This window comes from Lycorma delicatula, chromosome 5 (assembly GCF_047948215.1).
Source record: "Lycorma delicatula isolate Av1 chromosome 5, ASM4794821v1, whole genome shotgun sequence".
Lineage (NCBI taxonomy): Eukaryota > Metazoa > Arthropoda > Insecta > Hemiptera > Fulgoridae > Lycorma > Lycorma delicatula.
The window spans coordinates 127,937,290-127,951,095 of record NC_134459.1 but is presented as its reverse complement, the minus strand read 5'-3'; the positions used below and the strand labels follow the sequence as shown (position 1 = coordinate 127,951,095).

The following is a 13,806-nucleotide window of genomic DNA, read 5'->3' as shown; positions in this document are numbered from 1 at the left end:
AAATCTGGGGCTATCCTTCTTCATTGCTTTTACAAAATTTTTCATTAGTCCTAGCTTGATATGGAGAGGAGATAAAAATATTTTTTGGGTTCAACTAAGGGCTCATGAATAATAATAATATCAATAATCAATGATTTTTAATATAATAATTTTTAAAATAATAAGAATTATAATGTTTCCCATTTTAAGTTAAGATATCTTGTTTCTTCCACTCTTTGGTAACATAATGTTTATCCCTAGCTCGGCTGTCCCATTCACAAAGAAAACACATGTACTTTAGCCTAACTGCATGCCTAACAAAATAGCTATAACTTTCAAATCACCACATATGTTCCAGCTATGTCTTTTATAATTTATTTTTTCAAGAACGTCTTTCATCACATCATATGTCTCTTTCAAATTAATACCATAAGCGAGTGGTATTGAAGGATATTTGTTACCGTGGGTAAATTCCAACTTGCAATCTTGATTCTCACAGTTCAGCTTGATTTTTTGATAAATATAAATCCCTAACCAAGTCATTTAATCACCTTGTGATATAAGATGTGGCTTATTGGAAGATAATTCAAAGTCTAAATCACAGTTTTCTTCAGTACTGCCTGATTCTTCATCGCTGTTTTCGAAACATGCATTCACAGGTGGCTCAGATTCTGGAATAATTTCACTGTGAGGTACAGGCCTGATTGCAGATAGCAATGAAGGATATTTTACAGTACGTTTAGATTGTTTAGAAATTCCAGACACACTTGTTAAACAAAGTAATTCTTTGTCTAGTATTGTTTATTTATAGATTACAAATTATGTTAACAAAGTTAAACAATAAAAAATGAGCTAAAAAAATACAATATAAGAGCTTAAAATGCTAACTATTTGTTGAAAAATGGAAAAAAAATCCTTTAATGAGTTCATATTTGTTTTCAGCATCAAAAAGAGATTAAAATCATGTATCGCATGTTAAGAAACAAAACTATGATCAGTGTAATTAATCATTTATAATATTTTTTATTAAATAAGCACTGTTAAATAGGCAAATAATACAATTGTGGTTTCTAAATACCTTAAATGTAATACTTTATTTAAAATTTAAAAGAATAAAGAATAATAAGCAGCCTATTTAAACAAATAACCAAAACTATTGAAACAAAAATACTTAAGATGATCAAAATCAACTTTTTTCTCATTCTCTTTAAAAGATAATATAATTATACAACATGAAAAATAAATTTTTTAAATGATGTAACTTTTTTTAAAATGATTAAAACTTAACCATCTACATATTAAATCTTAATAAAAATACAAACTAAACATAGGATAATTTACAGTACGACTATTTAGTGAGCTGTAAGTAAAAATAAACTTTTCAAATATATATAAAAATGATAAAAGTCAATATACTTTCATAGCCACATTATACTTTTAATTCATTATATAAAACTGTTTTCTAGCAGCTAAAAGGGCTGAGATTATAAAAATATTTTATTAACACTTATAACTACACACTTGCGCTTAATAATAGGTTTAGAAATGTAATTTAGCTCATAAGACTTTTATGTTAACTTTACAGTAAAAACATTTACTGACATGATACAAGGAATGGCCTGTTTATCAATGGGTGTAACAAACTTCATGTACATTTATTACATAAACAAAGACCTTGAATCAAAAAAACAGTACTTAGATATTAGTAAGTTTCTAGAATGTCATAAGAATCAATAAAAAACTGAAAACCATCTATCTTAATGAGAACCAAATTAAATTATACATGTAATTAGACCACTGCCTTCACATTAACAAAAGTACATGATGTATCAAATTAATTTTTTTATGGCATAACATAAGCTTAAGAGAGCTACAGATGCTTATCGTTACATTTGATGGTTTGAGTACATAACTGAAATATTGACACATCATAAATTTATACATATACTTTTTACAAGAACACAGTGCATTATCAATCACAAAATACTATCAAATAAAAGGCAAGACCACTTGCCGGAAAATAATAATTCTATCATTCTTTTTATGATTCAATCGTATAAAGTCAAGTTAATATGAATTGACTTTCATGCTGTGTGCTCCATGATATATGCAGGAATAAATGGGTATTATTAAAAAAATCTTTATTCATGTTTTAACAATGTACAGTTTTTGTAAGATATTTTTTTATATTAACTATTTAAAAAAAATTTCTTTTATTACTTATTTAGTTACTGATGATGGTACGTGAGGAATTAGCAAATGAGCAAGCACGAGCAATTGAAAGGATGCAGGAATTAAGTGATAAAATATATAAAATAACTAAGAACAGGACAGAAGAATTGATGAATTTAAGAAACAAAGTTACAGAATTATATCGTCGTTATGATGCTGCTAAACGTGATTCATTTTACTGGGAGTCACTTGTCAATAAGGTTGAAGACATGGCTGCTAAACAAACATTAGAAATCAGTAGCGTTAAAAATGCATGCTGGAATTTATATCTACTAATATGTGAACATCACAAACTTCCTGTGTTATTAGAAAAACGCCAAATACGCAAGCAGTTACATGTTATTGAAAATACAATACTGCAATTAAGGAGAGCCTTATATATTGCAAAAAAGAGAAAAGGGAAAAAAATGCCTTAAAAACAAATGCACATTTAAACAGTCCCAAGTAAATCATAGTAAAAATCCGAATTATGTTAAATATAATAATGAATAATTTAAAAAAAATAAATAAATAAATAAACTAAAAATAATTGTGGTGCAAAGAGCAAAATTGAAATAATTATCAATGTCATTCGTGAATCTACTAATACTAGAATTCAATCATGGAAAATTAGAAATAGATTTTGTAATAAAAATGTAATATATTAAATAAATTTATTTATAAATAAAAATAAATTGTATTTATTTTTCTTCTATTTATATTTAAAGAATTTCTAACAGAACAGAATGGTGATAAATTTTGCACAAAAGAATAAAGACAATATTTAGTTCATTGCTAGAATCTTAAACCTGAACCAATTGTTGATATATACTGACAGCTGTTTAATTACTTTTACAACCATAACTGAAACAAGGGTCAGATCAAGGGCTAAAATTTAGGTATATAAAGAAAAAGAACTAGTAAAATGCTAATATAATCTTTTTATTTAACTTTTTATTAAAAGTTTTGCTTTTTATGCCTGAAAAAATCAATCTGCTACAACACTAAGCATTAATTAGTGTTTTCAGATTAAGCTGCTTGGTATTTTAAATTATACGTTGCAAATCACTCCATTCGTAAATAACAAGTATAAGCTGACAAACTTTTTTTAATGAAAGAATTAAATGTTTAAAAAAGCAATTGTAACAAGATAGAAAACTTAATTTACAAACTTACAGTTATTTGAAATATTCCCCATGCCAAATACAAATCTTTAGGTTGGCCTTCATTTGCACAAGTCTCTAAGTGAGCACTAAGTGGTTCCACATATTCAGTAGCAAGATATAACATTTTTTCAGTCTGAAAAAAAATGAATTGTGTAAGTATATTTATTTGAATGTTCAGGGAAATGACAAACAGTGAAACTATATCTTATTAAATATCTTTAAGTACATGTTATTTGATTTATACATTAAAATCTCGTTCATATTCATAAAATTTAAATTATTTTTATTTCAAAAGATTCAATACTTTTTAACCAGGTGATCCTTGGAAGTTCATCATGGATGCATCATTAGAAGTTTACTTAAAATGATCACAAAACTGTTTTTGAAGATACATACATAATTTAGTACATCTGAAGCTCCAAAATTAAATAAACACAAACATACGTTTCTTAATAATTTCAAATAAACTTTAATGGTCAAGGACTTTGTAGAAATTCTGACATACCAAAATAATTATGGGATGCATATTTTTACACTATTATAAATTAGACAGTAGCTCTGCTTAGGGAGAAGGAGGTGGCTAATATATTTGAAATGGTAACTATTACAGTTAAATTGCATTGCATTGAGATAAAGGTAGTTGTATAAAAAAAAAATCCAATAATTCTACAGGAAATGGGGTTTATGTGAATACTATCACATTAGAATTTACCAATGTACTCCAGATTTCATTATACTGAAAAGATAACATAAATACCTAAGATACATAAATAGTAAATACCTTATAAGGTTCTTATTCTAAAAACCTCATTAGAGTTTTAATAATGTATTTTTTTTACATAAAAGAATGATACAGTTACTTTATTCAGGAATATGTAGCTTTACAATTTTACAAGAGGAAAACACTACTACAGGCCTGCAGAGTTACTTCACAAAAATATGAAAACCATGAAAATCCATTATCATATAAAACTGTAAAATGCAAGTGCATGTTTTTTTCCTCATCTATGAAACTCAGAACTTGGTGGTATAACTAGGATGCAAAAGTGATCCTGAGCGCTATGCTGGTGGTTACATTTTCAAGGGATAAAATCACTTCTAATTTTGATCTCTAGAGAAAGCACATGAGAAGTGTACATAGGATATATCAATGAATGGCAATATATACTAACAAGTAAATGGAATGTCAAAACACTTCAGCAATTAAATGATGGAAAATTAAAAAAAAAGAGAAGGACGTAAATAGAGTGATTATAATTGGATTAAGAAAAGTTAGATGGGAAGAAAAAGATTAAGTTAGTAACAATGATGTCACAGAATATTACATAAGAAAGAAAAAAGGAAAGAAATAATGTAAGAATCATTCTAAACAAAGAAAAGCCAAAGTAAGATTTTTACTATTGACAGGTTAATTGCTATCAGGTTAAAAATGAACCCAAGTGTAAATGTACATGCAAACTAGTCAGTATAAAGGTGAAACAACTGAAATAGTATACAAACAGATAGATAAGATAATAGAAAAGAAAGATAAAGATTGTAATGAAGTAATAATAGGAGACTGGAATGCTATGGCAGGGAGAAAATCAAAGGAGGGAGAAAGTATGGATTGCACACAAGAAAGGAAAAAGAAAAAGGTTTTATAGGGTTCTGCAAAGAAAAATAACATGTTCATAACAAGATGAATCTCAAACTGATTACATAACTGATAACTGTTTGTAATCCAAATAAAAAGACGCATGGATCACCAACAGCTAACATGATTAGAAATCATGCTTTTGACTGAGAAATATTGAAGAAAATAATAAAAAAACCAATGAAAATATATGAATTCTGGGAAAAATATCAACTGTAAAAGGGGAAATAAAAGAGAAGGGAAAATTGACAAACCCCCCAACAATAAAAACATATTCTAGATGACATGACAATTCTAGATATGGTAAAAACAGTAGTAAGACAAAACAATTGGCTTAATTATGGTAAGAAGAATAAAGAAGCCACAGATTACAGCCAGTTTAGTCAAAACAGATTCATAACCTAAATCTATAATTGTGAAGTTTTATGTACCAAACCTCTTCAACAAAGATGAAAGAAAGTATATATGAAATAGTTGACAATTGATTAATTAAATATGAAAAAGAAGATCAATATTTAATAGCAATGAAAAATTGGATTTCATAGTAGATGGGCAAAAAGGAAAATAGTTAGTAGATGGCTATGTAAAAAACAAAATTAATGAGGAAATAGATTACAGATTTTTTTATATCATATAAGTAGTGAATGCCATCACTGTTTTAAAAAATCATAAAAGAAGAAGCTACAAATGGTCAAAGGTTTATAAGACAGATTTTATAATATTTGGGCAGAAATTTGAAGCTGCAATATGAACTGTGAGATGTACCCAGGAATACTAATTTTGTTTGATTACAATTAGCAACAATAAAATGTTGATTTAAGTTCATATGAAAAGAGACTGAGTAGACTAAAGAAGAACGATATGAAGTTCAAATCTGAAAAAACATAACTTGTTAACAAATCCATAACTGAAGGATGAAGTGAAAGTATAAAAATAAAAATATTATTGCAGATAAATGTACTGGCATATGTAAAATTAAATAGCACATGGAAAATAGTTGAAGGGGAAATACAGAACCCAAAATGTAATATCTAAGGTTCAGATAAATAACCTATTAGAAAGATAGCTAATGAGTAGTTGAAATATATGACAACTGTATACAGTGGAGAAATTTTTATCATAAGATCCTAGAGTAGGAAAACAAATTGATATCATGGAAGACTATATACTATATTTGAATTTGACAAAGCATACTCATATGCAAAACTTGTAAAACTGAAGAATTATTCTCAGATTTCAATAAAGCCATTATTTCTACCATAGACAGAGAGCAGAAGCAGTTAAAAAAGAGAACTACTGTAAAATTAACATCTCATGTCTCCAAATTACTAATAATTAATTTATGGAAAAATAGAAGGTATGACTGATTAACGTCAATTCAGTTTCAAAAAAGCATCAGAACAGAAGCAATTTTATCCCTCAGATTAATTTCAGAACATAGATTGAAGAAAGGTAAGCAAAGCTAAATATGAAACATTTTTCATGAGTGTAAACATAATCATGGATATATATATATATATATATATATAAATACCCTATAATTTTTACATAATTCTAATTAAGGATACTAACACGGGAAACCTAAGACCATTACTGCTCCACAAAATGTAAAACAATTTTTAACAACATTTTTTACACATATACTAACATATTATTTCTCAAATTTGTCTACAAAACTTAATCACAAATGAATGTACTCATAATTACTGCATCACAATTTCATAACGGGAGAATAACCTTTAAGTCTGTCAGCTACTTTGTGTAAGCCATTGCTTGCTTTGGCTAATAATGTCGAAAAATCTCCTCTGACACAAATTTGAAAGTACATTCTATACTGCTTGAGAACATAAACTTGTGGACAACATGAATTATAATTCTTTTGAACTGGTTAACAAGAAAAATATTCTTTAGCTTTAATTACTGAAGCACGTGATGGCAATGCATGCAGATAACCACCAACTACATAATTATAACGTCTTAATTATGAATACATGCATATCAATTCATTTACAGCTAGTATGAAAAAACTGCAAGGCAGTCAAGAACAAGAATCACAATTTTGAATATTTGTAAGAAGTTTCAGAAAAATGAATGAAAACTCTAAAAAAAATTGCAGAAAATTTCTTTGATGATTATTAATTTATTCATTCAAAATTATAACAGATACTAACTGAACCTTTTATTAAAAAATAAACTACATAAAGGTAAAAATGCCTAACCCAGTGGTGGAACTATAATACTGCACGACCTCGCAACATAGTGGGGAACCCATATTGAAAGGGGTCATCTAAAGGGGCCCAAAATTTTGTTAAAATTATCCCTATTTTAAATTAAATTAAAAATAGCCTGATAAAAAATAGTTTATTGCTCATGTTTTGCACAGACTGAGCCCCCATTAGTCACAAAGTGAAATAGTTGAAGTTCATACAAATTTTGCTATTCATTTTCTTCTAGAAGAATTACAAACGGCCCTGTAGTAACGACATCTTAATTTTCTTTTGTTACTTTTAGATAAGATAATCTATAAGATGTCCCCCTGGCAATGCCAATGGCTATAGTTATTGATTTCTATAGTTATAGGCTATATGTAAGAATGAGATAGGCAAACAGCTATTTCTTATGAAAGTGTCAAGTAAGTTTATAAAATATGAAAATTATTATTACCTACATTAATTATAATATTTATAATTATATGTATTATAATTATTGTGAAATGAAATATTACAACAAAAAATTTATGTATCTAGTGCATCATTTTATTCCATTTCAACAACAGTGTAGTTATTATGAATATGCATTGTTATGATCAATTATAAATCTTAAGGGGTGAAGATAGAAAAGAAATTAAGTAATACTAGCTATGCAACTAAAAGAAGAAAATTAAGAGAGCAGGAGTGCTTATCCAAAGTAGCAAAATTAAAAAAAATCCTAAAATCTGTTACAACAAAGCCAGAAAACCAAAACATATCTACAAACTAAGACAGATTGAACAATAATAATAATAATGACAATAAAGACAAAAATGGAATTCCAGGATGTTCAAATGTGAAGGAAGACACATTTTAGTTACTGAAATTGAGAGTAATGTGTCATTTTCAAGTGATATTGTGAATTTTCAAAATAAAATATTGACAGACGATATGAAAAAAATGATTAGATTATCTAATTCAATAGACCTCAAGGACCATTTAAACGAGATCTAGCAAAACAATCAGTTTTTCAAAGAATTTTCATAAAACTTCAACGAAATATGACTAATTAAAAGGATGTAGCTGTATTATTCTCCTAAACTGGATGTAGTATATTGCAAACCTTGTTGGTTGTTTTTAAAAGAAAGGAATGATAATTGTCAAACACATGGCATTAGAGATTGGAAAGGTCTTTCCAAAAAGATAACACTACATGAAAGAAGTAAACAGCAAATGCACTGTTGTTATTTATATATATATATATATATATATATATATATATATATATATATATATATATATATATATAAAATGGAAAAATAATGAAACAATTGATAAAAATTCACAATAGCAAATATGATATGAATCCAATTGCTGTATCCAAGTTTTAGAATGACTTGTTAACATAACATTAACCCTTTCTAAAAACTCTTTGGCATTTCATGGTCATCATGAAACATTCAAAGAAGTATATAATGGTAATTTTGTGACCCAGTACAACTTTTATCAAAATATGATAATGTTATGAAGTTAGTTATAGAAAAACCACATGGAACTACTTAAGTCATCAAATTCAAGATGAAATTATTCATAGCCTTGCAACACATTTGAAAACAATTCAAATATCTGATATCAAAAATGCACCTTTTTTTACTATTGTAATGAATGTAACACAAGGTATAACTAAAAAAAAGGCTAACACAGTCAAATAATTAGATATGAAAGAGACGAACCAATTGGAATAGAAATAAGAGAAAATCTGTTGGGTTTTTGAAATCCACGATCAATCAGCGTCGGGTTTATATAAAGAAACAATAAATTTTATGGTAAACTATAACATAAAACTAAGCAAATATAGGGGACAAGGATATGGTGGAGCATATAACGGAGTCCAGGGTCTTCTTAAAAAAGATCAACCTAATGCACATTCATTGTGTATCTCATATATATATATAAATGATGCTGAAAAAAAGTAGAATTGAAGTTTCTGAATTTTTTTAAAACTGTAGAAAATATTTACACATTTTTTGGTGATAGTATTAAAAGATGGGACTTACTGTCAAAATTTACAACAAGCAAGTAAGAAAGTGTTTGAAAACACTAACACCACACATAGTCAACTTTCATGGAATACTGCAGAAGTTGATAATTGGTGTTAGTAAGAAAAAATTGGTGTTTGGTGATTAAGTTGTTTTTTTAGTTTAATTGGCATAGTGGTCAGTATGTTGATGAATTATTTGATTTTCAGAAAGTAATTTTATATATTTAATATGTGTTAAAAATATAGTTTTTAGAAGTATATTGTAGTTTGATTTACAAACTGTTAAGTTAATAAAACGGGCACAAGTGAATATTCAGTTAAAGAAAGAAGAAAGACTTGCTGTAACTGCTTGGATGAATGCATATACAAATGTAAATGAAAACCATGAAGACATAAAAAGACATATTCATTCAGTGTTTTGATAAGGAAGTTCCATCAATAATAACAATCTAAAGGTGAGAAGCCTTTTCCACCAGGTCAGTCCTCTATTTAAAATGATCTGATATCCTTAAAATCAATTGAATAGTTCTGATATAAGTCAATCAGAAAGAGGTCTTCACAGCTAAATACTCCTCATTCAAGTCACTTCCAAAAATGACGAAAAAAGATCTTGGATTAAAAACCTTTAAGCCTGCTCATGTTTTTTTTGACCAGGTCATGGCTTTAAGGAAACTTGTGTCAAAGCTCTTCTAAGACATTTTACTAATGTTTAATCACACAAATCATTTTCTTCATCAAAAAGCTTGCCATTTATCTGAGTAATAGGTCTCAGAATTTGTATTTTTGATATAAAGAAAATGCTCACTTTTATGAAATCACAGACCACCCAGCATACTTAATGATATGGGCAATATCATTTAATGATATCCAGCAATATCTGAAACACATCTGATAGGAACATACTTTTTTGAAGAAAGTGTTAACAGAATTTTACACCTTTACATGCTTGATAATTATTTTTATAACTCAGCTTTGACTGACTAATTTGGAATTAACTGCCATTTTACATGATGGAGCTTCAGCTCAATATGCTCAGTCAGTCAGTAAGGGACTTTTTAAGTGAATATCTTAAAAAGTAATGGGTTGCTAGGGGCTCTAGAAATTCAGTGGCCACCCAGATGTTCAGACTTTAACTTCGTTGTTCAACATTTAACAACTTCGTTTGGGGCATAATCAAAGAAAAAATCTCCCATTAGCAACTAAGATATGTTGATAATCTGAAAACTCCTGTGAGAGACTATTTTTACGACTTTGATCCTTCAGTATAGAAGAGAATATCTTAACACATTTCAAGATAAATAAAATTGTATGCAGACAATGTTGGACTACATACAGATATAATTTAAAGTATATGTATAAAAATATTAAATATACTAACACACAATTCAATTTTATTTCATATTATAGAAAGAGACTTTATGGCCAGGGATGTGCATATATAAGTATATCTCAATTCCAAACTTATTTCCATAGCACAATAATTAAAACATATAATGTTGAAATCATATAAACAAAATGATTACATATGAGTAAATTTTTATAAAATAATAATCAATTTTGTCTTAATTCTATAATAAATGACAATAAATGGACAACGGTTCTAATAAACTGTCGAACAGTTATACCGTATTCAGCTTAAGAGCTACCCTAGCTGTTATTTTTTGCAGTAAGATTTTACTGCACCATGTTCAATTGTGTTAGTGCAGTACTGCACCAGGTAACTCAATTTGTTGGTCCTCACCAATATTTCTAATATATTTTATTATCTATCATATTTTTTCCAACAATGATATAACTTTAAACATATTGGCCATATAATTAATTTGTAAATAACTCAATTCAATCAGTGTCAAATAAAAACATAAAACAACACAACATCTAATTCGTATGTGCAACTTTCTAGACTACAATGCTACGTGTTTTGTTTACAACAGGATAGCTCTTAAAGTGAATCAAGTATAATAAGTGTGATTTTCCAGCAGCAGATCAGGGTGTACTTTTAAATTAATGCTGCAATAATTTAATCTCAACAAAATCATTTTTTTGTTAAAATGTAATGATACTTGCTTAAATCTATAAAATGTAAAGAAAATAATAATGTTTTTATAAATAAGTAATTGCCAAAACATTCACTAACCTCCAAACTATCTAAATAAGTAAGAATACTAGGATGTCTTAAAGTTTTTAGTCGCTTTACAGCAGCTTTTGCAACTTCAAACTGAGTATCACTTCCATTTTTTACATCAAATACAAATACAGCAACTTCTTCACCACTTCCCTAAAAATTAAGAAAAGGAGATATTACAAACATATGAAACTAGCAGATATATAATAAAATAAATAGATGATAGTTTTAACACAAGCACAAAACAAATTCAGTTTACACCTTAAAAACTGATCCAGTTTACAATTAAATGTTGTTTTTTTTTAATCTTCAGTTACTTTTGTGACCATCTTCACTGACTGGTTCATATTGCCAATACATTTTGTGGAGTTAAGGAGACCCGTATTTAGGATTTGGTCAAATAGAGTAGGATTTGAAATGTATTTATTCATTCAGTAAACTGCTGTTGAGCCTTTTTTCTTTTTCAGTAAGTTCAAGTGCATTGCATTTTTTCTGAAGCACTAAGGGGAGTTTTTGTTTTCTGTATATGTAAAATATAAAAGATTTGTAAATCCCCGTGGATTTGTGATGCGCATCTAAGAGATGGTCAGTAGTTGTTAATTATGTTGTTAGAGTGCTATAATGGCATCAGAGTTTAAGGAGTAATCACAGTAACTTTGAAGGTGGGAAACATTTACCTAATTTAGAACAATGCAATGTTGGAGAGTAATTCATTTATTTCAGAAGATTGTGTTTGGCAAATTTGAAAAAGCATTTTAATAAAACTGATTTGGTTCTTTTATCATTAATAAGGTTTGCATAATCTTATTGTTTACTATAATGTACAGCAGCACTGCATATTATTACATAAAACCTGATTAACACTGGACAGCTGTACTTGGTCAAATTTTATGATGTAAGAACCAGCTACTTCCCTTCCCAGTAACACATCTATTATATTAAAAGTCCATTCACTAGATGATGAATAATACATTCTCATACAACTGCAAAATGAAAATAGAAAAACGCTCAATTATCTTGACGTAACAATTTCATTTCTGTTAAGCACACAAAAAATTTGTCAGTGTGGCACAGTCTAACAATCACATTCATTCATATTGTAGTTATTTTTCATAATATATCTCTAACATGGCTTCCTCCTTATAATAACTTATCTTTCTTGTTTTCATCATTCAATTTTTCTAAACTCTCTCCATAAAGGAACAAGTCAAAGAATAAAATTATCAAAATTCTAATACAATGCCATTTCAAAAGCTATAGGTCAATTCACAACAAGTTCAATCTTCAATACCATACAGAATTACCTACTTAAGTATGTACGGTTGTTTACCAAATGGTTTTTAATTTTATATCACAATAGAGTAGATTTTTATTTAAGGAAAAAAATTAGATCAGAGGCATAGTTTGTAGGATTAATACTGAGTACTAGCCAAAAAAGTTTTTCTCAAGTTTTATGACAATTTAACAATAATTTGTGATTATTAGTAATATATTTTTCAGTGTTCTAAATATATGTTTTAAATATACTGTTAAAAATAAAATTCTCACTACAGGTAATAGTTTGTATATGTTTAAAATGAAAACACTAAAAATAGTGTATATATTAAACAGGAAATATCTTCTTATGAGTAAGGTAGAAAATTAACAAATACTCAAAAAACTTACTTTTTTCTTCCCTTTGTGCAATGTCCACACACTTTCAAAAGAAAAATCTTTAAGAGGTTCACCTACTTCATACGGAAAGTCTTTAGAAGAATCTTTGGAAAAAAATGACCACATTTTGTATTATACGTTATCGAAGTAAACACGCTTACTTTCTTAGTAAATAAAAGAAACACAGACCATAACCTACAACCATTCTGCCACAACTAATGTCAACATATCGATTATTTTCTTGACGAAACATCGAATAATAATTCGTAAGGCTGATTTATTTCGACTCTAGACAAAAATCGACGTGACACGATGCTCACACTTTAGTTATTTTAAGTTATTAAAATATAGTGCGTATAATGAAAATAAAAGCTTGTGTTGAAGAAGATCGAGATTGCATTACTACCAAACCTGAAAACATTTACATCCATCTAATAGGACAACAAAAATAATCATTGTAATTTTATTTATGCACGTTTAATCTATTACCTTTTTCATATTTTATTAGTTATAATTCATTATTACGTAAATAATAAAAGGGCACTAACAGATATCTTTCTACTGATAAGTTTCTCGGAATTACAAAGAACAAAGAATCACCGTGAATGTATGATTAAATATTGGAACGACAGGAAATTGAATGCTATTCTTCGTGATCCTTAGATGGTCCATACGAAAGATAAAAGAGCACTAATAATGTCAATAATTCAATAAATAAAGATTGCAAAAACAAGAATTAATTTTGGCATATTTTTAATCTGCAGGTTCCGGGTTCAAATCCCAGTCAGGTATGGCATTTTCACACACGC

General features: G+C 28.0%; 1 protein-coding gene across 2 annotated transcripts in view; it reads right to left on the bottom strand.

The window, feature by feature from the left end:
- yata (N-terminal kinase-like protein yata) overlaps nt 1-13,312 on the bottom strand; it is a 74,838-nt gene extending 61,526 nt beyond the window's left edge. For both annotated transcript variants that reach the window (XR_012756521.1, XM_075367074.1), the window contains exons 1-3: nt 13,010-13,312; nt 11,357-11,497; nt 3,367-3,489 (exon numbers count right to left, since the gene is read on the bottom strand). Coding sequence is in view for 1 of the 2 variants with exons in the window: in XM_075367074.1 (XP_075223189.1) it covers nt 3,367-3,489; nt 11,357-11,497; nt 13,010-13,123 (378 nt within the window). In the remaining variant the exon portion in view is untranslated. The remainder of the gene's footprint in view (nt 1-3,366; nt 3,490-11,356; nt 11,498-13,009) is intronic.
- Nucleotides 13,313-13,806: the final 494 nt, after the last annotated feature.